A 25,267-nucleotide genomic window follows, 5' to 3' on the forward strand; every position below is an offset into this window, starting at 1 on the left:
AACAGGAGCAGCCAGGTGGGCAACCCAGGAGCAGAGTCAGAGGCATCAGCAAAAGGTCAGTATTGTGCTGACCTCGGCAGGAGAGCTGAGACCAGAGCCTGCCAAGGAGATCCATGTGGTGCCCTGGAAGGGGAGCCCAGCCCCCAGGTGCACTGGAGAGAAGGCAATGGCAGGTGAGGGGGCTGTGAGGGGATTTTTGAAAAAGGGCCGCAGGCATATTTGAGTACTGAAGGGGAGGAACTGTGGATAAGACAAAGCAGTACACATGGAGAGGCTCCCAGGGTACAGTGGGTCACAAGGCTGTTCTGCTTTCTTGGCAAAACGAATCTAGTAGCGTGGGGTGGAAGAGAAAACGGGGTGAGGCCTGAGAACTGGAAAAACTACCAGGACAAAACTGGTGAGAGAAGGAAGACTAACCCTTCATAGAACGAGAGGTCTGTGCCTAAGGTAGGCTCCTTGAGGGTGAAGCTGCGAGGGCCTCTGAGTGTCTTCTGCAGGCCGGGCCGCAAAGGCACGGGCGTGTCTCTGGAAGGTCTCCTTCCACACTTTCAGAAGCACGGCTGCATTTGGATGTTCTGTCTGAAGACCGCTGCCCTCTGTGGTTTCCTAGAGCTGCTGGGCTTGTTGAGAGACTTGTGAAACTTGGCTCCAGGTGGGAGGGAAGGCGGACTGGGAGGGAAAAGGAAGGTGAGGGTTACCACACATATCAGGCCCCAGCCTCAGGCGCTCATGACTGTTTCCATGCAGCACACGCACCATGGCAGCATGACATGCAGTGAGAAACCCGCCATGCAGTCCTGGGACTCCCACTGACACCCTGCTGTATCCGCTGTCTCAGCTCCACCTACTGGAAGCCCTGGGCATCAGCATAGCCAGCAGCCTCTCAGGTCCTTCTGCGACGGTGCTGGTGCAGATCCGAATGGTGTCCCCTCTGCCAGTATTTGCTGCCCATCTTTCTGCTCTGCTCCTTCACATGCTGACGTCCCTTCACCTTTGGCACCACGTAGCTGCAGGGTGGATCTGGAGGGGAAGGCTAGTGGCAGTCATGGGGATCCCTCTGGAGGGTGTTGGAAACCCTCTGGGCCCTGCAGCTTCCTCTGACACCCATCAGCCAAAACTGTGGGAAGTCAGGAGGACAGCTGGACCCATGGTGCTGAGCCACCGAAAGGGAGGGCATCCCTTTAATGGTCGACAGCATGGCAGGCAATGCCAATGGGTCAGGAGGGCACGGGGTGTTCCCAGCTTGCTGGGAGCTTCAGGTCGCAGCAAGGCTGACGCCAGACCCATTACCTCAGTGCATGTGCCAGGGTGCTTCACCACGTCTCACTCTGATGGCCATCTGGGGACCTCGCCAGGCCCTCACTCAGGGTGTCCAGGCTGAGGTGGAGCCTACCACCTGCTCCTTGTGAAGGCAACGCTCAGCCCAGGGACAGGAGGCAGCCTACATATTGGGGAGTGGGAGTGAGGACCCCTCCCTGGAGCCAGAGGTAGACAAAGCTCTCCCCACGGGCCAAGAGGATAGCATGCTGAGCCACAGCTGGTGGTAGAGGGGCTGGTGGATTCCAAAGGCGCACCCTGCACCCTACCTCACAGCTGTGCCTGACCTGGTGAGCATCCCACAGACAGGCCACTGATGAAAATGGGGCTCGTCACTCACTGCCTAGCAGCCATCTTTCAGGGAAGAGCATACAGGGCCCTGGCCTGGAGGGACTGAAGGCAGGAAACAGTCATTGGATAAGGAGGGTCTGGCACGGGCCAACCGGGCTAACTCAGGCATCAGGAGCTGGCAGAGTGGGAAGGTCCAGGTGGGGCAGGTTGAGGAGCTGCAGAAACCTCTCCAGGGTCAGGAGTCAGGGCTCATGGCTCAGAGGCAGGGTAAGCAGGTGGAGCTAGGCGGAAAGGAGCAGCCACTGCCCACAGCAGGGCCGTGTGGCCTCTCGCACTGGTCTGGACAGCAGCCTCCACCCAGGCCACCTGTCCACAGTCTCTCTCCTCTTGCCGCAGTGTCCCCACTTCAGCCCGTTCGCAGATGAGCTCACCAACTATGTGACGAGGAGCATCCTGGCCATGCCCATCGTGGACGGCAAAGATGTCGTGGCTGTGGCCATGGCGCTGAATAAGCTCAGCGACCCATGCTTCACAAGTGACGATGAAGACGTGAGTGTCCAGAGACGGGCTGCTGCTGCGCCTCTCATATTCGGGCCCTGCCTGCTTGTGAGACGTCTCCCCACCCAGCTGAGCTCGCCAGCATGCACTGCCTCCGTGTGCTCTGTGCATCCATATGTGTGAGCCGTGTGCCAGTCCTGCCCACCTCAGCATGTGTGTGCGAGCCTACAGCTGTGGATGCTGAGCGTAGCTTCTCAGTGTGTCCGTGCCCGTGTCGTGTGCGGCCAGTGGCCTGAGTCATGTCCCTTCCCCAAGCACATACCTGGCACGTCCAAAATGTGGAGTTTCTAACTCCTGCTGTTTCAACTACTGTTTCAGGTCTTCACAAAGTACCTGAATTTTGCCACATTAAACCTGAAGATCCATCACCTAAGCTACCTCCACAACTGTGAGACACGCCGAGGGCAGGTACCTCACACCCGCCGGTCCTCTGTCCCCAGCCTCCCAGCCTCCCAAGCTGGCCTGTCCCACTGAATGTCTGAAACGCATGCTGCCTGACCCAGGCAAAAATGCCAGGCAGGGCCAGGTGCCCCTCCCCATGTCTGCCAGGCAAAGACAGGCCTCGAGGGTGCTGCACTCACCTGGCACATGGGACTGCTCCGGGAAGAGGAGGAGCCGTCCTCTGAGGTGGTGCTGGGCTCCTGGCAGCAGCAGGAAGGCTCCTGCAGGGCCTAGACATTCCTCCCACCTTGATACCGTGGGTGAGGTACCTGCAAAAATGCAGACAGCCCTGCCCAGAGCAGACCTGCCCCAAACCACCCATGAAGGAGCTGGTGTGAACCAAAAGGAGCTAATAGCACAGAGGGCCTGTGCTTGGTGACGGAGCTCCTAGTGGATCTGGCCCCAGCTAAGACACTGAACCTGCTTTCTCTAAATGCATGAGAGGCTTGAGGGTCTGACGGGCAACATGCCATAGAGGATGGGAAACACAAGGCCAGCATGTCGCCGGGCACTGGAAAATGGGTCAGCATATTGTAGGGTGCAGGGAAGGTGCCTAGAGGGGGCTCCAGGGCAACAGGTCCTCCCTGAGCCCAGGCCTACCAGAGCCCTGAATATATACTGAGCAGGCAGTGGGAGAGACTGGGTCTGGGAGAGCCACATCCAAGATGGCTGTGGGGACAGGGAAGGTGATAGACCACGTTAGATCTTCTCTACTTCTCGTTCTGCCTATGAATGGGGCCAGCCCCTGGCCACCTGCTGCAAACCTGTTAGGAATGGCAAGAGGCTTCCAGCTTTACCCACTGTCCTGAAGGCAGGGTTCTAGGCCTCTTGATGGCACCAAGGTAATAGTTAGGGGCTACCTTGGCCTCCCTGAGGCCCTCAGTGCACACGTGGGAGCCTGCAATGGAGCCTCCCAGGAGAGGCACCTCGGCCCTAACCCCCACAGCTCGCCCCTCGGCTACCCCAGCAGAGGCTGTGGCCATGGGAGGCAGAAGCAAGGCTCAGGAAAAGGCAAGGCCTTGCATCCTGGTACTCACAGTGTGACCGTGAAGGAGGAGAAGGGCTGTGACACTGGGGGACATGGACAGCTGGTGGGTGGGAGGGTCTCAGGCTGGCCACAGAGAGGGCCTGAGCAGGTGAGGGCAGGTCAGCCGCAGCAGAGGGATGGGCCAGGGCCACTCGAAGGGAGGTGGCCAGGGCCAGGGAATGGAGAAAGTAGCCTAGGGGCTTAGCCAGGGAGGTAGATGGAAACACGGGGAGGGTCAGGGAGCAGGGGACTGGAGGGGGAAGCGGGAGGTGGACGCTTGCCTGCCATGGGAAATCTTCCCGCTAGGATGAATCCCAGCCAGGAGCATCAGGAGGCCCGAGTTCTGCTAGTCTCAGAGACCGCCTCATTTCCGCCACCACACACCCCACAATGCGCATGCACAGCACAGATACACTGCACACTCCGCACAGCACACACTGCACATGCAACATAGTTTACCTCCATCCTAGGGGAAGAGCACACACAACTTACATACCACAACACAGTCACATATATACATGGACTGCATGCTCACACCCACCACATACTACATGTTTTGCCACCCACTATCCAAAACCAGGGCGCCAAACAAACTTGGTCACTCAGCACACTCACACTGAGAGGCAGAGTGCGCAGATCCGACATGCGTACTCACCCTGCACAGCGCACTGCCCCATGCCTGTCGAGTGCACAGCATGCCCACATCCGAGCAGACACCACATGGCCACATTTGCACACCTTGCAGAGCACCGGTCCTGCTCCTGTCTCCATGGTCCCACCCTCCACCATGGGCACCTGAATGGTCTGGAATGCAGCGCTGGAATCCTCAGCCAGTTCTCGCATGGAAAACATCTCTGTGGAACAAAATATCTTTTGTCTTCAGTCTCAGAGATGGCACTCGTCCCCAACCTTTCATAAATCAGCACCTTCCCTCTCCCTGAAGAGAGCGCCTTCCACATGCTTGTAAGATTCTTTTGACAGGTCTGCAGTCGTTCTTGGATCTCTCCAGCTACCAAATGATTTTTATTTTTTTGTACATATTAAGGTTCATTTTTTTGTTTGTTTTGTTTGTTTTTTGAGGCAGGGTCTCCCTGAACTCGTGTGCCACCACGCCCAGCTTTAGGATCACTTTTGGAAGTGTAACATTCTATAGGTCTTGGTAAATGCAAAATGACATATACCTACCACTGCAATATTGTAAAGAATAACTTTTGCCCTAAAACTTCGCTGTGCCCCCCATAGCCACCCCTCCTCCCACCTCCAATGAGCCCCTGGAGACCACTGCTCTCCTCGCGGTTTGTCCTCTCCAGAGTGTTGGGTACTTGGAATCACATAGTGAGCAGCCTTTCTACATGGGCCCCTTCCACTTAGCGATATACTCTTAGGGTTCCTCTATGTGTTTTTGTGGTTTGGCTACTCGTTTATTTTTATTGCTGAAAAACACTGCTTTGTCTGGATGTACTAAGCTCTATTTACCCATTCACATACTGAAGGGCAGCATGGTTGCTTCCAGCTTGGCGCAGTGATGGGTAAATCTGCTGTGAGCACCCGTGGCATGAGTTTCCAGCCAAGGTGCACCACTGCCTGGCCTGCTGCTTAACTTTGTGAGACATTGCAAAGGGCACTGTGCCATTTTCCTTCCCCCGGAAATGAATGTGATTCCTGCTGCTCCACATCCCCACTGGCACAGCTGTTTAGGGTTAGTTGCCCTGACAGGGATGTGGCACTTTATATTCCATAACATTTTGATTTACAGTTCTCTAATGACAGGTGACGTTGAGCACCTTCTCGTACACTTGTTGGCCGCCTACACATCTTATTCTTCAAGTGTTTGTTCCAATCTTTTGCCTATCTTTAAATTGCATTGTTTGTTTCCTTATTGTTTATTTTTAAGATTTATAAAAAATTTTTTTGATACAAGTCCCTTATCAGATATTTTGAAAATGTTTTCTCCCAGGATGTAACTTATCTGTTAGTGTATTTGGCAAAACGGAAGTTTTAAATTTTAATAAAATTGAATTCATCATATTTTACTTCCTGGATTAGATTTCACACCATACCTAAAAACTTATTATAAAACCCTAGGTTTTCTCCTATGTCCTCTTCCTGAAGCCTTTTGGTTTCATATTCTGCACTTAGGTCTGTGACTCATTCTGTGAAAATTGTGCTGCTTTGCTCTTCTTCACAGGTCAGTGGGCTGTATCTGTCTGGCTCTGTTTCTGGGCTCCACAGATCTGTCTGCTCTGTCACCAGTGCTGTATTGCCTTGATCACTATGGCTTTATAATAAGTCTTGGAGTGGGGTAGTGTCAGTTCTCTGACTTTGTTCTTTTTCTTCAGTATTGTATTTCCTTTTCCTCTCCATCTAGCTTTAAAAACAGTTCATCAGGGCCGGGGATTTAGCTCAGTGGTTTCACCGCCTGCTGCTCAAGCGCAAGGACCCCAGTTCGATCCCCGGTACAAAAAAAAAAAAACAGTTCATCAACATCCATAAAATAGCTTTCTGGTATAATTTGGATTGTACTAAATCTGTAGACCATATTGGGAAAAATTACCATTTAAAAATAATGAGTTTTCCAGTCTGTAAACACAAAATACCTATTAATTTAGATCTTATATTTCTTTCATCAGAGTTTTGAAGTTTCTACATATAGGTCCCACACGCATTTCATCAGATTTATACCTATGTATTTTTCATTTTGGGGTGGTAATATAAGTGGTATGGTGGTCTTACTTCTGTGTTCCAGGTGTTTACCATGTGAAAGCATTTGACTATAGTATGTTAACCTTGTTTCCTGTGACCTTGTTACAATCTCTTATTAGTTCCAGGTTTTCTTAGTGATTCTTTAGTATTTTCATGTTGTAGACAATCATGTCATCTGCAAAAACAGCTCATTTCTTCCTCCCTGATCAATATGCATTGTATTTTCTTTTCTTGTCTTATTACACCAGCTAGGATTTCAAGTACAATGTTGAAGGGGTAGTGAGAGAGGACATCTACCCCCACTTCATTCCATTTTCTTTTTTGTACTGGGGATTGAGTCCACTGCCTTCTCACTGAACTACGACACCAGCCAGCCCTTTTTAAGTTTCTTTGTTTAGAGACAGGATCTTGCTTAGTTGCTAAGTTGCCCAGACTGGGTTCAAACTTGAGACCCTCTTGCCTTGACCTCCCAGAGTGCTGGGATTACAGGCATGCACCCCATGCTCAGCTCATCATTAACTATGATGCCAGAATAGGGGGGGTTTCCCCCCATTAAGTTTATTGGCACATTTTAGGTATAAAATATAGTTACAAACATCATTGGGATCTTGTACCTTTACATGATGCTATCTTGGTTCTTATTTTTTTCCCCTTCCCCTGCCCTCCCTTCACCCCCTCCACCCTTTCCTATTTGCAAAGATTTTGTTTCCATTTTTTTCCTTTTCTCATATTTTTTCTTTTCCCTTCTTTCCTTTCCCCTACCCCTCCCACTTCCCCTGCTCCTTTAGACCTTTACTTCCTATTACACAATATCAATTATACATTTTTAAAATTAAAATATCAAGACCTAGGAGACATTACCACAGATTGTACAGAATTTAAAAGGCTATAGAAAGCATATTTCAAAAATCTGTTTTGAAATAAATTTGACAAATTCTAAGAAGTACCTTGGAAGACAAATTAATGAAACTCTTTCCTGAGTTCAATCCCCAGTACCAAAAAAAAAAAGATTCTCTTTAAAAAAAAGAGAAAGAAAGAAACTAACTCTGGAGGAAATATAAAATTTGAATAGCACCTATTAAAGAAAGTATATTCTTAGCTTGAAAATCTACCTATATGACAACAACAGGCTTGCATACATTTTAACCGAAAAATTATATCAAACATTTAAAGCAGAAAAAAAAAGGAACACTTCTCCCCTCATTTTAGGAAATCAACATTGTGCTAATCCTAAAACTAGATAAAGATAATAGAAGAAAAAAGTATGAACATAGATAGAAATTTGTTTCACAAAACAAACTATTAGAAGTCAGATCTGGCAGGATGTAGCAAGTGGTTTTATTATAGGGATGGCAGTGTTGGTTCAGCATTGGAAGATCCACCCCCAAAAGTCATCATTTTAACAGAGGAAAGGAAAAAGCTATATGAGCCTGTCACTAGTTGGAGAAAAAGTATTGGACTAAATTCCACAGCTGTTCATGGTAAAAGCTATCAGGAGACTAGAAGTAGAACAGAAACTTCTCAACAGATCAAAGACATGTACTCCATACTTCCAGCCAGAACGCCTTATATGAATGGAGAAGATACAATGCTTTCTCCTTAAGGTGGGGAACAAGGGCAGATATGCCTACTCTTCATCTGTCCATTAAATTTCGAAACATAGGCCCAACTAAAAGAGTCTGGCAATAAAATGACACAACTAGGATGGGATTGGCAAGGTAGACGCAAAATCTTTATATGTAGATGAAATGATCATCTACAGAGAAAATACTAAGAAATCTGTAGGAGCCCCTAGAACTTGTATTTGAATTTAGCAGGATTAGAAAACACAAGGTAGGGCCAGGGATTTAGCTCAGTGGTTCTGGTGCCTGCCTCGCAAGTGCAAGGTCCTGAGTTCAATCCCCAGTACCAAAAAACAAAAAAGAAAAGAAAACACAAGGTATATAAAAGTTCAGGTCTATATATACTTGATATAAATGAGAATTGGATATTGAAATTTAAAAGTTATGTAGGAGTACAAAGGACCTAGAAAAGTAAAAAGAAAAGGAAAAAAAAACGGTTTTGGAAGATATTTAGTATCTAATTTTAAGACTTCCTCTAAAGCTACAGTAATCAAGGCAGTGTTGGTGTAAGGAAAGACATATAGATCACTGGAATAAAAGAGAATCTAGAAATAGAACCACACATATATGGTCCACTGAGTTTTGAAAGATTATTTAACATTAACATTTTATAGAATATAAACTCAATTCAAGAACAGAGGAAAAGATAGTGTTTTCAGCAAACAGCACTAGAACACCTGGTATCCGTATATAAAAAAAATTAACCTCAACCCTTTATTTCCATACATAAAAATAACTTGAAAGGATCTATGAAACTAAATAGGAAAGCCTAAAAGTATAAAACTTTAAGAAGAAATTATAAGGGAAAATGTTTATGAGTTCAGGGTAGGCAAGAACTACCTAGGATACAAAAGACATGATGTATAAAAGAAAAAAATTGATAAATGAGATTCCATCAAAATTTAGAACTTTAAATGACATCATTGAAATGAAAAGTAGTCCTTAAACAGACCATATTTACAATGCATATAACCTATGACCAGAATATATAAAGAACTCTTACAGCTCATTAATAGACAACCCAATTAAAAAGTAGACATAAGAAGATGATAAATAGCCAGTACAGCACAAGGGAAGGTGTGCAACTCTAGAATCAGAAAAATACTAATCAGTACAATAATAAGATTGAATTATACACTCACTAGGGAGATGAAGTTAAAAGTTTTAAAAGCCTTGTCATGACTTTTTCTTTTTGTTGGATTCTCCCCCTTTGAGTTTAATTTGTCACACCCAATGGATTCATTCTGCTGGGCTTCCTGGGGTTGTGATCCTCATTGTCTTTTCCTAGGGTATTGTCTAAAATTTTCTGGAGTGCTGGTTTGGTATTCATGAAGTTCCTGAGGTGCTCTTTATCACAAAAATATCTTATTTCTCCATCAATTTTGAAAGATAGTTTTGCAGGGTACATCAATCTGGGTTGGAGGCTGTTTTCCTTTAGGGCTTGAAATACATCACTCCAAGCTCTTCTTGCCTTGAGGGTTTGCATTGAGAAGTCTGCTGTGATTCTGATGGGCTTTCCTTTGTATGTGATTTGTTTCTTTTCTCTAACTACTTGTAGAATTTTGTTCTTCTTCTGAGTTTCTGGAATCTTAACAATTATATGCCTATGTGTAGATTTTTTTGATCAAGGCTAGTTGGAGTCCTATATGCCTCGCTTATCTGTATGTCAAGTTCTTTTCCCCTGCTTGGGAAGTTTTCTGCCATCACTTCTGTGAACAGTTTTTTTATGTCATCTGCACTCTCTCCTCTTTCTTCATTGACTCCAATCAGTCTTATGTTATTCTTCTTTGCATCATCTAGCAGCTGCTGGATTGATTTCTCGTGGTCCCTTAAAATTTTAAAGCAATTTTTCTTTTCCTGGTCACTAATTGCAATCTTATCTTCTATATCTGAAATTCTGTCCTCACATTGGTTCATTCTGCTGCGTAGACTTTCAATGGAGTTTTTAATCTCCTGGAAATCTGTTTGCATCTGTTTTATGGATTCTGTTTGTTTCCTACGTTGGGATTCCACCATGTTCCTCAGATCCTCTCTTTTTTTATCTGTGGCCTCTCTAGATTTATTAATCATGTCTTGCACTATGAGCACAATCTTTGCTGTTATCTGAGAAATTATTTCTGATTTCATTTTTCCCAGATCCTCTTTTGTTGCCAGTTCAGGGAGTCCAGGTGGTTGAGTATTAGATTGTTCCATCTCATTTCCCTTTGGGGTTGCTGTAGGTGATCTGGAAGTCTGTTTTTGAGGCTTGTTTACATGTCTTCTAGTTTCCATGACCGGGAGGGGGGTCCTTCTGGGGCCCGAGCGGCTCACCTTCTCTGCCCTAGGAGCGTGGAATCAGAATAGGGTTTTTGTAGAACTTTTTTGTCTAGTTTAGGAAGTCCCCTCTATTTCTAGTTGCTAGGAGTTTTTATTTTGAATGACTAGTGTATTTTGTCAAATAATTTTTCTGCATTAATTGATAAGATCATGTGTTTTTTAGCCTATTGACATGGTAGATTACATTATTTGTTTTTTAAATGCTGAACCAGGCTTGCACACCTGTAATAAACACCAGTTGGTCATGGGGTATACTTGTTTTCATATGCTGTTTGACAGGTTTACCAGTGTTTTGTGAAGAATTTGTGTATCTGTGTTTGTGAGCTGTGTTCCTCTGCAGTTACTCTCCTGTAATGTCTTCATCTGATTTTGCTATTGAGATAATGCTGGCCTCAGAAAATGTATGAGGAAGAGCTCCTCACTCTGGGCTGCAGAGGGATAGCAACAACAAAGAGCACTGTGACCCCAGGTGTGTGGTTTGCCCCCACAGACCAGGCAAGCGGTCAGCAGTAGCAGATGCCAGCAGTGAGTCCTCTGATCCATTTAACTCTGATGCTATCTTGCCGGAGATCCGGCCTCACAGACACCCTCACCATGATGCCAGGTGCAAACACCAGGTTGCTTCACCTGAGCTTCTGACTAGGCAGCTATAAATTGAAGTATTTGTCCTTTTCCTGTTGCTATAACTAAATACCTGAACCTGGTGCTTTACACAGAAAAGAGGTTTGTGTATTTCATGGTTGTAGAGGTTCAAGGATGTGGTGTGGGCCTTTGCTCAGCATGATGAGGGCCTGTGACAGTGTGTCACAATGGTGGCAGCACACACAAGAGTGGTCACAGGAGCTGTGGAACTCACTCACTCCTCAAGACCAGCATCAGTCCCTCCTAGGACAGCATCCTGACTATCTAATGACCTTATACCACCTCTTAATACCATCTGCTGGGGACCAAGCTTCGAGTACACAAAACTGGGGGACACATTCAAGCCAACCCAAACCCTGCACTGGGCTCCCCACAGGCCATCCTTATGTCCAATTCATTTGCTACAGTGACTCACAGAACTTGGGAATATTTATGTTACCCAATTTACTATAAAGAACATCACAAAGGGCATGGCTAGAGACACACACTGGCAAAGCTTGGGGAAGGACAACCCTGCCCCATGGGTTTTAGGGGGGCTTCACTCTGTGGCCATGACTAATTGCATCCCTGGTCACATGACTTCCCTGGTGGGGACCTGGGCTGTATTTGATGCTTGCTGAAGCCTTACGACCCTTCACGGCCCTGTGTGCTTGGTCATTCCTGTCTCCCCCATCTTGTTCCTCTGGGGCAGCAGTAACAAAGTTCCTCAGACCATGGCCTCAGCAACAGGCCTGCATTGCTCACCATCTGGAGGCTGGAAGCCCAGGGTCAAGGAGCCGCCACCAGGATCTGGGGAGGACACCTTCGCTTCCTCACACCGCACAGAGCAGTAAGCCCTGTCTTCCCTCCTGTGAGCACACTAACCCCATGTCAGGGCCTCATGGCCTGATGAGACCCTAACCCTCCCACAGTCCATACCCCACAAACAGCGCACTGGGGTCAGAGCCCATTGTAGCGATCCGGGGGACACAGCTCAGTCTACAGCATTTCTTCTGCTGGCTTTGGTTTCGGCTTTGGTTTACAGCTTTTGCAGGATGGAGTGACTCGCAGTGCTGGGAACAGAACCAGGACCTTGGGCACGCAGGCGGGTGCCCTGCCTCATGCCATCATTGGGCTCCTGACAACTTTTTCTTGAATTGTTGAGGGTTGCTACCCTTTCACTGGCCTCTGTATCAAGATGCAGCCTGGCAATAGGGAATGGCAGCGTGCAGCAGTCCTGGGCTTGAATTTGTCAGGGCAGTGTCACTGGGCTGTGCCCTTCACGGTGTTTCTTGGCTTCTTTTTCCTCCCTTTGGGTGAGACAGGAAGGCTGGAGCTGGCTGACTCCCTTTCCTCAGGAAGATGTGGTGACATTAGGGAGACCACTTCAGGCGTATTTTTCCCTCTACCTGCTAGAATCGGGAGGGGATTTTTCTCAGATTTTTAGCTTGAAGACCTGCTGGGCCCCTGGAAAGAAAGGGCCCAAAAGTGAGGCCCCAAGCTGAGCCAGGGCCTCTCCCTGCCCTCTCAGCCTCCAGCAGCCATCCACAAGACCCTTTGTCCCCACTGTTAGCACCTACAGACGGCTTCATGTGAGCTGGGCTCACTGTGACTGTCACCAGCCTCTCAGATTGGGAGTCTCCTGGGACCTCAGTTCCCTAGTGGGTCTAAGCTGATGATTCTTCATCTATATCCTGGTAAACTGAGGCATGATTGCAACTGTTGCTGAGCCTGACCCAAGGTTTTATCCCCTGTAAGACATCTATGGAGCACTCACCAGCCCCAGGTCCCTGCATCAGCAGATATTCTAGCTTTGCTTCTCAGGGCTCTCTGATGGCTGCGGGGATACAGTGTTGCTTTCTTTAGCGTAACTTGGCAGGCGTGACCCAGTAAGAGCTTGCTGTCTGGGCCCACAAACACCAGAGTGAGAAAATGGCCACGTGGCCCCTGCGCAGACAGAAGGCCCAGGGAGGCACCAGATGCCCCCAGGTCCAGTCACCTCAATGTCACCTCCCTGGAGAGGGGACAGTGGCCAGGCCCAGCCCCACTGCTCCAGGTCAAGGCCACCCTCACAGACCAGATGCCATCAGGGGCAGGCCCGGGAGCCTGACACCTGCCCCTCCCTTGCGTCTCACCAGGCCCTGGCCCCTCCAGCAGCCAGGTTGCAGAAGGATTGGGTTTGTTCTCTGCCCAGAGGCCCACACCCACCTCTTCCCACTGACCCCAGTGCCTCAGTGTCACTCCCCTCACACCCTCTGTCTTCCCGCTCGGCAGTCAGAGCCCTGTGAGTGGCTGTGAATGGTTCTCCCAGCCCTGGCCCAGCAGTGAACGAATCAGCATTTCAGAGACGAAGGCTGAGGGCTGCAGGCAGGCGACACACTTTTTCCGTGAGAGTCGACAGCCACTTCTGATTCAGCCTGTGCCAACCAGAACCGGGCTCTCAGGAAGCACGGGGACGGCCTCACAGCTCCTCCTGGAAAGAGGCCTCGGAATCCAGCAGACCAGGCCAGGTCAGGCTGGCCCTCGGCTTGGATCTCAGCCTGAGCTCAAGCTTTGCCTTCCTTCTCCTGAGCTGCAGGAGAGCCAGTCAGCAGGTTAGAGCTGTTCTCCAGGCACTCACTGCTCTCCTGTCCCCTAAACCAGGCAGCACAGGGTCAGTACCTGCCGTAACTCCCCTCCTGCACTGCCCAGCTGGGCCCTCTGAACAGCACCTCAGCTGCTAGAATATCTCCCTGAGCTATCTGGGAACTGCCTGGCCCACTCCAGTGCAGCTACTGAGGGCCCCTTGGGGCAGGTCTGTGGCATCCCGCTGTCCCGCCCATGCATCCAGGACTGAGGACAGCGCATCCTAAAGCTCCCGAGGACAGGAGAAGAAACTGCAGCCTGAGCTGCAGAGTTCACTTCTGCTTGGTAGGAAATGGAAACTCAGAGGTCAGAGGCAGCATAAGGGACTGGAGGTACTGAAGGGGCCCATTCAGAGGCCCACCGTGATGCCCTCGATACAGGTGGGAAGAGAAGGCCTGGTGTCCACTGTCCTCCCCCAGGAAATTTCTTAGGACCAGAGGGTCAGCTTCAGGAAAGGGACAAGAAAGTGTGAGTTGAGGTTCCCATCACTTTTCCCTATACATAATGCCTGAAGTTACAGTTACAACAGGGAATTTAATTTAAATAATAAAACGTATGAAGATTGAACAGCCCGCAGTCAGCAGTTCACCATAAAATGAGAGTACTGCCAATAACGACGGCTACATTGCAGCCTTAAAAGACCTCAGGGTGCAGGTCTGTGAGGAACCCTCTTTGAAACAGTTCTCCTATCACTGGGCCTCCCTGCCGACAGCCTGTCCTCAAAGTTGGACTCCTCGGGCTGGTTTTTCAAGGGCCATTGGTTGTTGTCCTCATGCTGACCCTGAGGCTTAAGACTGCCCTGCACCCTAGGGTCAACTCCTTGGGACTCACTCCATCCATGCCTGTAGTGATGATTCTCTGATGGATACCAGAGCCTAGGCATGGACTCAGGAGGTCTGAGCACCTGCTGTGGGCCCAGCAGTCACTGGGGTAAGGGCAGAGGCCAAGCTCTTCTCTCTGGGCAGGTCCCAGACTCCTTGACCTATGCCTACCTGTCCCTCAAAACATTTTGAAGCTTCCCTCCATAAGTGATGTCCTACTCCGTAAGTCAGCTTTCCCTCCCAGGGTCTGCAGATCTCTGTGTCATCCAGACCCGCCTAACCCCGGCCACTCACCCCACTGCCCGGTTTGGATGATATAGTGTGGGTGTGCTGAGGACATGGCACAGGCTCGGGGTCCCCAGGACCCACAGGCTCACTGCTCCCTGGGAGGCTTGAGGACATGGAAAGCATGATCCACGCGTGGACAGAGGGCACTTACCCCCTTGGCCCCACACCTGTTACCCCACCATGTACTGGCACCCAATTTCATGTTTCCAATGTCTTTCCACATTTGCTTTTCCAGTCTACTTTTTCTGGTACCAGGGATCAAACTCAGGACCTTGCACTTGCCACCGAGCTAAATCCCCAGCCCACTAGTTCTACTGTTAATAGACAAATAATAATTCTACATACCTTGGTCCAGACCAGTAATCTCATACTCTAGGACACCAAAGCAGGAAAATTTCAATCCTGAGCCCAGGTTGGGCAACTCAGTTAGTGGCTTACGGAGACCACGTCTCAAATTTTTTAAAAAGAGCTGATGATGGAGCTCAACGTGAAGATGCTGCGTTCAATCTTCAGTACCATACACACATACGAAAATTGTACATATCTATTGGGTACAATATGTTTCAATACGTGTATGACTGTGGAATAATTAAATCAGACTAATTAGTCTGTGCAACATCAAAAATACTTATCATTCCTTCTCGGTGAGAACATCTAAAGTCATTTTTTTAATACATAGAGTGTCACTAATCAGCACCTGCTGAGCTTGGATGGCCAGAACCACGGCTCCTCCTGACGGGGACGTGTGCCAGCCACTGCTCGCCCTTTCCCAGCAACCCCACCACCCGGGCACCGTAGTTCTCCGCTTTGATGGGTTCGCCTTTCCCAGATCCCACACAGAAGTGAGATCATGTGGAATCTGTCCCCTGCCCCTGGCTGATTTCACTTCAAGACACCCAGCTTAGTCCCATATCTCGATCCCTGAGAGCAGTGCCACAGTGAACACAGGTTTGCGGTGCTCTTCGACATGCTTCAGCTCCCTCGGGGATCACCCAGTAGTGAGGTTGCTGGATCACACAGCAGATCCATTTTACTTTTTCAAGAAGCTTCCTTACCAATTTCCAAAACAGCTGTGTGATTTACATCCCCACTCATAGGGCACGTGGGCCCCTTCGTTACCCCTGCCCGATGCTTATCTTTCATGTTTCTGAAGTACCCGATCCACTGTGTATGAGATGATATCGCCTTGTGGTTTTCTCTTGCTTTCCTCTAATGATTAGAGATATTACATATCTCTTTCCTATATCTGCTAGCCATCTATATGTCTTCTGACAACAAAACTTTTCTAGTCTGATGCAATCTCATTTTTCTATTTTCATTTTCATAGCCTGTGGGTTTTGTTTGGTTTGGTTTGGTACGGGGATCGAACTCGGGACCTTGTGCTTTAGAGGCAGGCATGGCACCACTGAGCTAAATCCCTGGCCCCTCATAGCCTGTGTTTTGGGGGTTATCTGCAATAAATCACTTCTCAGACTAGTGTCACAGAAGCTATTAGAACTGATAAATTCAGTAAAATCACAAAATAAAAAACTTATAAAACATAAAAATCAGTAGTGTTTCTATGCTGAATAACACCTCAAAAAATAAAAACACTTCATCTGACTTTTTCTAGTCAGTTTAGGCTGGCAGTCTCATGTTCTCTCGTAGCACTTAGAAAGCAGTAGGAGCTGGATATGGTGGTCCACACCTGTAATCCCAGCCCTCGAGAGGCCGAGGCAGGAAGATTGCCACAAATTTGAGGCCAGCCTGAATTATAGAACAAGACCCTGTCTCAAAAGAACAAACAAAGGAAAAGCAGCATAAAAATGTGTAGGGAACAGAGAAGGGGGACGTTACTAGAACCTCTGCTGTAAGTCCTAGTCCTCCTGCGAGCCCCGGCAGTGCAAGGCGAATTAACTTACTATACAGGAAAGGTAGAAAAATGAGACTGAGAGGAAGCTGAGCTTCGGGCCTGATCAGTGCTGCTCTGGGCAGCAAAGACAAAAGCCTGAGCACCTTTTAGAGAAACAAATGTAACAAATGACCCAGGACAGAGAATTCAGTACATGGGACAGAGAGTTCGGTATATTCAAGAAACAAATGTAACAGATGACTGGAGAGAATTCGTAGATGAATGAGGAACGATGCAGATGAAGATTTGGTTCCTCCCAGGATGTCTTCGGCTGGTGTAATCTCGTCCTGGAGCATCACAGCATCACTGGATCATTGAGGTCTCAGTTGTGACCGGAGGCCAAAATGGAATTATGTCTCTGAATGCCATAGCTGGCTTGTAGGCAGGAGAACTAGGGCCTAATCAAATGATTTTTCCCCAAAATTATGTAGCATTGCTCCCGATAAAAATGCACTAGTTTTTTTTTAATGGATGGCAAAGTGGTGCTTCTTTACCTTATAACATACTTTTTCAATAAGAAAATGAATGCCAAATATGAAGAAGATACATAAGGCAAACCTCTAAACAGTAAAATTCAATGGCTGTTTTGTCTGTTCAAAATTAACACATCTTAACTACTAAAATTTGTTGTTGTTTTTTCCCCCACTTCTAGAAATCAAACTCAGGACCTTGCACTTGCCAGGCAGGCATGGTGCCACTGAGCTAAATCCCTGGCCCAGCTACTAAAATTTTAAAGCCAAGAATAAAATTACTGAATTTTTAGAAAATAAATAAATATAATAAAAATTTTTTAAAAATAAAAACAGGAATAATTTTAACCAAGGAAGTAAAAGAGCTATATACTGAAAACTATAAAACACTGATGAAGAGGGCTGGGGATTTAGCTCAGTGGTTCCGCCACCTGCCTCGCAAGTGTAAGGACCCGAGTTCAATACCCGGTACCAAAAAAAAAAAAAAAAAACACTGATGAAATTGAAGATGACACAAATAAATGGAAAAGCATTCCATGTTCATGGACTGTAATAATTAATACTATTAACATGTCTGTATTACCCAAAGTCCTCAAAAGGTTCAGTGTAATCCCTATCAAAATTCCAATGTCATTCTCTACAGAAATAGAAGAACCATCCCAAGACTCAAATGGAACCACAAAATTCCACAAATAGCCACAGCAATTTTGACCAAAAAGAACAAAGCTTCAGGCATTACACTGCTGGATTTCAAAATATAGTACAAAACTATGGTAATCAAAACAGCATGGTTCTAGCATAGAAACAGACACTGACCCACAGAATAGGATCCCAGAAATAAATCCAACTTGATTGATTTTTTTAACAAAGATGCCCAGAGCATATGATGGGGGAAAGGACATCCTCTTCAATAAATGGTGCTGGGAAAATAGCTACCCATACACAAAATGAAAATGAAACCTGGCCTCAACTCTTATTTAAGAATGAACTCAAGGGCCGGAGATTTAGCTCAGTGGTTCTGTCGCCTGCCTCAAAAGCACAAGGTCCCGAGTTCGATCCCCGGTACCAAAAAGAACTCAAAATAGATTGCAGATTTAAACATAGACTTGAAATTACAAAACTACTGGAAGAAAACACGCAGAGTGTTTCCAACATTTCAAATGATTTCACACAAGAATATGGGTTCCTAGTGTCCTTGAAAGACTGGGAGCTCAGGCAGGCAGGCTCTGTCCTGGCCTGGACACCCTCTCCCACTCGGAACCAAGGTCTTGGCATGCAGCCGTCGTTGGTCTGGGTTGGGATCAGCCTGAGGTAGGACTGAGCCTGAGATAAGGACAGGGTGATCTGTACGGGGAGAGAAAGAGGGCTGAGTCAGGGCTGCATGGGCAGAGTGGGTCCCCAAGCTTCCTCCTATCTGCACAGTTGACATGGTGTGTGTGTCTGTCCCCAGTGGACACAGTGAGTTCCGCCATGGAGTTGATGGTGGGTGCTTTTGGACTCATCAGGCCACTTGATTGTGCATGAATTCACGCCCCTTTCCCTCCTGAGCTGCCTGTGGCAGAGCATGGCAGGACAGGTGGAAGATGCTCACATTCAGTGTGGCAGTGGCAACAGGTGGGCTATCCCAAATCCCTGAGGGCAAGGAAGTGGAAGAGGACTGGGGCATAGGCATCCCTAAGCACTGTGAGAAGGGCCGTGTGGCACAGGTAAATGCATCCAGGGGGCAAGACTCGCCCTACAGTGGCAGCTGCTGGACAGTGGCAGGTGAGGGGATTGGGGAACCAAGGCCAAGCCATCCTGCTGGGGTAAGGGAGCTGGGGTCAGCAGGGGCCTCTGCTGAGCAGTCTGTGGGCGGCCTCTCCACAGCCTTTCCCTCCTGGGCCAGCAGAGCAGGGGGTGCTCCAGAGGGGGCTGCAGGAAGGAGTCAGCAAAGAAGCTAGAGTAGGAGGGGGCTCGGCCCTGGGCAGGGCATATTGCAAGGCAGAGGTGCCCAGGGCACCTGTGTTGGAGATACAGTGACATGCTGGTAGGGAGGAACCTGGCCGACCCTGGGCCCATAGGGTAGGAGGACAGGTCTGGGAAGGGCTGCCCCAGGGCTCTGTCGTGAATGCCTATATCAGTCACTTTCTTGCCGCTGGGACAAAATACCTGACAGCCACAAGTTAAAGAAAGAAAGGTTTATTTTAGCTCACAGTTTGTAGACCTTTCAGTCTATAGCTGGTTGGGTCCAAGGCAGGGCAGCATGGCAGAGGGGCATCACAGAGGAGAAACAGTCCATGGCAGGGCAGACAGGAAGCAGCCAGCAGTGAGCCTTCCTTTCCACTTTTATTCCATTCAGGCTCCAAGCCTATTAGTTGGTGCCACCACACCAGGGTGAACCATCCCACTATCTGCACCCAGAACTATGCTAAACCAATTAGTGGGCTAGTTTAGTTATCACACACCTTTAATCCATACTCATACACCCTAGATCCAACCACCTCTGAAAAGCCCCATCTATGAGCACATGGGGGTTTGGGGGGGTGTCTAGATAAAAACCATGACAGTACCCATCATACATCACTCTCAGATGCACTTTGCACAGATGCAAAAGGGCCTGCCATCCAGCAGACAGTGATGTTAGATCCTCAGACCCCGGCTCCCACAGGCTGTACAGCAGGCAGGTGGGGAACGGCAGGTCAGGTTTTTGACTTTTAATCTCAGAGCAAATCATTTTGGTTTTCACTCATCACTGACCATGAGTCCGGTATTAGGCAGCAGTGGAGACATGGCCAAAGCCATCGGGCCTCCACCCCCAGCAGCTTCCAGGGCCCCAAGGCCAAGGAGTGGGTGGTCTCTGCACACCCTCAGCCAGGGCCCTTGGGGCTGCATAGCCAGGTGCTGGGCCTAGATGCCTGTGAGCTGAGCATGCTGGGTGCACCTGGTACCCAGTGCTGCCATGGTCAGACAGGTGGGAGCCTCGCCCTCCCATGTGCCACCTCTGCAGGTACTGCTCTGGTCAGCCAACAAGGTGTTTGAGGAGCTAACAGACATGGAGCGGCAGTTCCACAAGGCCTTCTACACCGTTCGGGCCTACCTGCACTGCGACCGGTGCTCTGTGGGCCTCCTGGACATGGCCAAGGAGAAGGTGCAGCTGTGGGGACCAGGGGCGCCCAGCCTGGCCATGCCCGGCCCGCCTCCTCACTCTCCTCTCCTGGGTCCAGGAATTCTTCGATGTGTGGCCTGTGCTGATGGGAGAAACCCAGCCGTACTCAGGCCCACGCACACCCGATGGCCGGGTGAGTCAGGGGAATACAGTGCCTGGCCTGGCTTCTCTGGCTCCAGTTCTGGGGGAAGAGGGTGGGCAGGAAACAGGCCAGGGTGGGTGCTGCCTCCCCATCCCCATGTCAGAGTGGCAGCCCAGGGCTGTGTGGCCTCAGCAGCCTTCCCCATGTAGACCCAGGGAATGTACAGGTTAGGTGGGACACAGGGACTGTGGATCTGAATCTGAGTCCACAACGTGTGTTCATGTGTGGGGGCCAGTCTGTGCGCACACATGAGTGTGTGCGTGTGAAACACACGTGTGCCTGTGGATGTGGCTGCCCACATGTGGTGTGTATGATGTATGTTGTGTGGGTCTCGCCCTCCAAGCAGCAGATGGGGAGCCCCATGCTAATGTGCTTTTTCTAGGAAATTCTCTTCTACAAAGTCATCGACTACATCCTCCACGGCAAGGAGGACATCAAGGTCATCCCGTAAGTGCTAGGGCTTCACAAGCTATGTCACCCAGGTCCCCCGGGGAAGGGAAGCACCTCACAGGAAGGAGGGGAGACCACCCTGAAGTGTGGACAGCCCAGGGTTGAGTGAGCCCCAGGTGCCCTGTCTGCCCCATGGGCTTGGAGGCCCTCAGGTCTCCATTGGACCCACCTTCCCCACAAGTGGGATCTCCAGAAGCCTCACACTCTAGGGGTTCCACCCAGAGCTCATTCCAGGGCTTGGGCCTAGAGGGTCTGATGGAGGGGTTGGATGGCCAGTGATCTCACGACCTATGAGCCCATCCAGCACCATCCCTAGCCCCTAACACACAGGAGGATCCAGGTACCAGGCCTGAACTTGCGTAGGGCCAGAATCACCGGGCAACTGATGCTGAGCCCAGAGGCAGTGAAGCCAGGGGAAGCCCTGTAGGGGCAGCCTTGTCCCGGCTTCTTTGCCCTCCCTGGGTCCCCATTCTGATCCTCCATCTCCCCAGAGCTCAGAGGATGGCATGAAGCAGACGCTTGCGTGTTACCACATCACACACTAACCTTCTGCCTCTCTCCCCAGCACACCCCCAGCCGAACACTGGGCCCTGGCCAGTGGCCTTCCAACCTACGTGGCAGAGAGTGGCTTTGTGAGTGCCTGGACCCTCCCTAGCCTGCGCCCACTCCTGCACCCCACACCCTGCCCACCGTCAGCACAGACAGCTTTGCCCATCAGAGCTGTCTCCTGCAAGCCAGGCTGGGCTCCCAGGGCATGGATCACAGTGTGCCACCAGCTAGCTGCTCTGGATGATACATTTCTCCTTCACAGATCTGTAACATCATGAATGCCTCTGCTGATGAGATGTTCAAGTTCCAGGTATGCTCACTCACCGCAAAGACTGTGCTTTGCTTAGGAAAGAAAGTGTTAAAAAAAAAAAAAAGAAAGAAAGTGTTGTGGTCCATAAATCGTTGCTGGCTTAGATTTTGCTGCTTAAGAAACAACCTGCATCTCAGTGGCTGATGATGAGAAAGCCACATTCCATGGGTCTGCAGCTTGACTGGCTTCGGTGGAGGACCAGCTGGCCCTGTCTGGGTCCAATGGATCCAATCTAGGTTCAGCTGATCCTGTCTGTGGTCGGCTGGTCCTGTCTGGGCTCAGTTGGTCCCATCTGGGTTCATTTGATCCAGTCTGGGCTTGGCTGGTCCTGCCTAGCCCCACAAGGTCCAGTGGCCCCTGCTTCTACCGGCCTTCACCTGGGGATGCAGTGCCCGGCTGGCTCTCTGCGGGGGCAGTCACGGGCGTTGGTGGGAATGCACTTTGAGTCTAACGGCCTCCTGGAGGAACAGCCCACTGGCCACATTTCATTCTCCAGATCCAGCGTCTAGGATGTGGGATGTGGGACCAATGACATTATTCAGGGCCCAGTGCAAAACGGAAAGGGGAGGCCCTGGGAGCTTTAAGAGGAGGGCAGCACATATCTTCCTAAGGGGCCTTCTGTGGGTAGCAGCCCTCATGTGCTCCCAAAGCCAGCATTGTGAGACATCTCTAGTGGGAAAGCCATGCCACAGACACCATGGGCACCAAGCTCCTAGGCACGGGGTACAGAGACAGGAAGAACAACCCACACCACAGCCTGAGGGCAGAAGACATGGAGCCCACTGCCCCAAGAGAGCCCTGGCCAGGCCCAGGCCAGGCACCCTTAGCTCCGCACTGCTCCCTGCAGGAGGGGCCACTGGATGACTCTGGCTGGGTCATCAGGAATGTGCTGTCCATGCCAATTGTCAACAAGAAGGAGGAGATAGTGGGAGTGGCCACCTTCTACAACAGGAAGGACGGGAAGCCCTTCGATGAGCAGGATGAGGTCCTCATGGAGGTAAACGCTGGCATCACAGGCAGCCCTGCAAGATGGTGCAGGCTTCTGGGAGTGGTCCCTGTGCACCAGGGGGCGTGGGGATGGGATGCTCGCCAGGCACTGTCCCTGGATGCCCATTCAGAGGCACCTGCTGAGCTGCAGGGGTCTGGGTCTGGGCACCTGTCCCAGCCACAAAGCAGGCACACAGCAGGCACTCACCAGGGCACAAAGGGTGCTGTGGTGATGCTGTGCCCACCTTTAGTCCCTGACTCAGTTCCTGGGCTGGTCGGTGCTGAACACGGACACCTACGACAAAATGAACAAGCTAGAGAACCGCAAGGACATTGCACAGGACGTGGCTCTGTACCACGTGAGATGTGACAAGGACGAGATCCAGGCCATCCTGGTACAGCCCCTCTGTCCAAGGGAGGCAGGGAGCCCAGCAGGCGGAGCACAGCCCTGGGGCCCAACAGCCAGGCCCGGCCTTGGCTCCTCTGTCTGCCCAGCCCAGGACCTTCCTGTGCCTTGGCCTGAGCTCTGGAGGGCGTGGCCGGACCTTCCAAGTCCCCACGGGGTCCCCTGCGCCGCTCAAGGCATCACTGGGAGCAGGGCTGGGAGGCAAGGAGAGGAAGCTGGGGTGCCCGGGCCACATCCACAGGAATCAGGAGCCTGGGCCGAGGGATGCTCCCCGTCAGGACCCAGAGGCCCTCGTCCAGCGTGCTCCTGGGGTGGGGGAGACACTGTCCCCCTGTCATAATCACCCAACCTGTCCTATGACCCCCGTGCTGTCTGTCAGCCAACCAGGGAACGCCTGGGGAAGGAGCCAGCTGACTGCGAGGAGGAGGAGCTGGGGGAAATCCTGGTGAGAATCCACCTCCTGTCACTGCTGCGCTGGCAGGGAGGGTGCTGGTACAGCCTGTCATCTTGCGCTGCTGCTGTGCTCCGGGCTCTGAGCGTTTGTCCTAAAGAATTGACCTGCTGTCTGCCCACCTGCCCCCATCCTCTCCAGAACCATCCACATCTTAGTCTCTTGGGCACCACTTGGACCAGTGTCTACCTGTGCTGTCTCCTCCAGGAGGACCCGGTGCCTGGGAACGCCAGTGCACATGCATTTGTGTGCCTTATGTACACACACGTGTGCGTTGTGTCCATGTGCTCATGTGTCTCCTAGCGGACCTTACGGGGCCAGCTTGGCAGTGTGGCATCTCCATCTCCATCGCCTATGTGCCTTAGCAGAACGCCCAGGCTATTCTTCCTGTGGCCGTTGAATGTGTGAATGTGCTCAATGAGTTCTGGAGATCAGCGGTGTTGTTGCCATGGATGCGTGCATGTGTCTGAGGGGTGTGTCTGCACACGTGTACCTGTGCCCACGCATGTCTATACCCATGTGTACCTTCCCATGTGCACACCTCAGAGTTTGCTTGCTTGTTTCTCCAATACCACTCTGTCCACCCAGCCAGGTGAGTGCTCATGGGGTCACTGGCTAGTAGCAGAGGGGAAGACAGGCTAAGCTAAGGCCACAGAATGCCCAGGCCACGGGCTGCAGTGTCCGGAGGGCAGACATCGCCAGAGGTGAAGGCATCTGGCTGGACAGAGGATACAGAAAGGAAACAGGGCAAGGAACAGGTAGCACTGCAGCGGCCTGCTCCCTCAGCCCACACCCCCTACAGAAGGAAGAGCTGCCTGGGCCCACCAAGTTCAACATCTATGAGTTTCACTTCTCCGACCTGGAGTGCACCGAGATGGACCTGGTCAAATGCGGCATCCAGATGTACTATGAGCTGGGCGTGGTCCACAAGTTCCAGGTTCCCCAGGAGGTGGGAGATGTGGTTGGGGGGTCCCAGGTCCCCTGGGAGATTGGGGGATATGGTTGGGATGAGGGCCCCATTTCCAACTGAACATTTGAGGGGCAAATATATTCATTATAGAACTTCCAAAATATAAACAGCAAATGTGTATAGAACAAGTGATTGGATGGATGGATGGATGGATGGATGGGTGGGCAGATAGGTGAGGGTAGGTAGATGGATGGATGGATGGATGGATGGGTGGATGGATGGATGGGTAGATGGGTGGACGAGGGGATGGGTGGATGGGTGGGTAGATGGATGGGTGGATGTGTGGATGGGTAGGTAGATGGGTTTGTGGGTGGGTGGATGGATGGATACCTGATGGACACATGAGTGGATGGATAGGTGGATGACAGATGGGTAGATGCATGGCTGATATGAAGTTAGATTACTAGGAGTTCCAGATAACCCTCATTATTTGTGTCATTGGGCAGTAACAGGGTTGCATGGGGTGCAGAGGGAGTTAAGGCAGCTCCTCCTCAAACAGGAAGCACATGGCATCCTCTCAGCTGCCCAGAGGGGTGACCCCGTGGGGGCGACTCATGCTCTGGCCCCAGCTCTGCCCTGCTCCACTCCCCTGCCTACCACCTGCTACCGCCCTTCCTACAGCTCTAGGGAGCAATCGATCCTCTCTCTCATGCTCCCCAGAGAGAAGGAGGGACAGGCTGGAATTTTTTAAAGAAATTTTACTAGATATAAAGGGAAAACACAAAATAAAATTGTATAGAAAATATTAACAGAATAAAAAATGTTTCCAAATACTCTTCTGATCCTAAATATCACAATGGAAGCAACAGAAGGCGCTCCTGGCCCATAGTCTCTTGCCCAGAGATTGCTGTCTGCAGAGCTTCCCT

At 50.2% G+C, this 25,267-nt stretch overlaps 1 protein-coding gene across 1 annotated transcript in view; it reads left to right on the plus strand.

Moving 5' to 3' along the window:
- Positions 1-25,267, plus strand: part of Pde6b (phosphodiesterase 6B) — a 41,497-nt gene that overhangs the window by 11,136 nt on the left and 5,094 nt on the right. The window contains exons 2-12 of the mRNA XM_004847497.3: positions 2,005-2,157; positions 2,485-2,574; positions 19,978-20,118; positions 20,195-20,269; positions 20,661-20,725; positions 21,294-21,360; positions 21,540-21,587; positions 22,435-22,584; positions 22,826-22,969; positions 23,360-23,425; positions 24,234-24,380. Coding sequence (XP_004847554.2) covers positions 2,005-2,157; positions 2,485-2,574; positions 19,978-20,118; positions 20,195-20,269; positions 20,661-20,725; positions 21,294-21,360; positions 21,540-21,587; positions 22,435-22,584; positions 22,826-22,969; positions 23,360-23,425; positions 24,234-24,380 — 1,146 coding nt within the window. The remainder of the gene's footprint in view (positions 1-2,004; positions 2,158-2,484; positions 2,575-19,977; positions 20,119-20,194; positions 20,270-20,660; positions 20,726-21,293; positions 21,361-21,539; positions 21,588-22,434; positions 22,585-22,825; positions 22,970-23,359; positions 23,426-24,233; positions 24,381-25,267) is intronic.

Source organism: Heterocephalus glaber, unplaced genomic scaffold, assembly GCF_053883595.1.
Source record: "Heterocephalus glaber isolate CG9 unplaced genomic scaffold, H.glaber_assembly_v1.0 deba00001509, whole genome shotgun sequence".
In the NCBI taxonomy this organism is placed as follows: Eukaryota; Metazoa; Chordata; class Mammalia; order Rodentia; family Bathyergidae; genus Heterocephalus; species Heterocephalus glaber.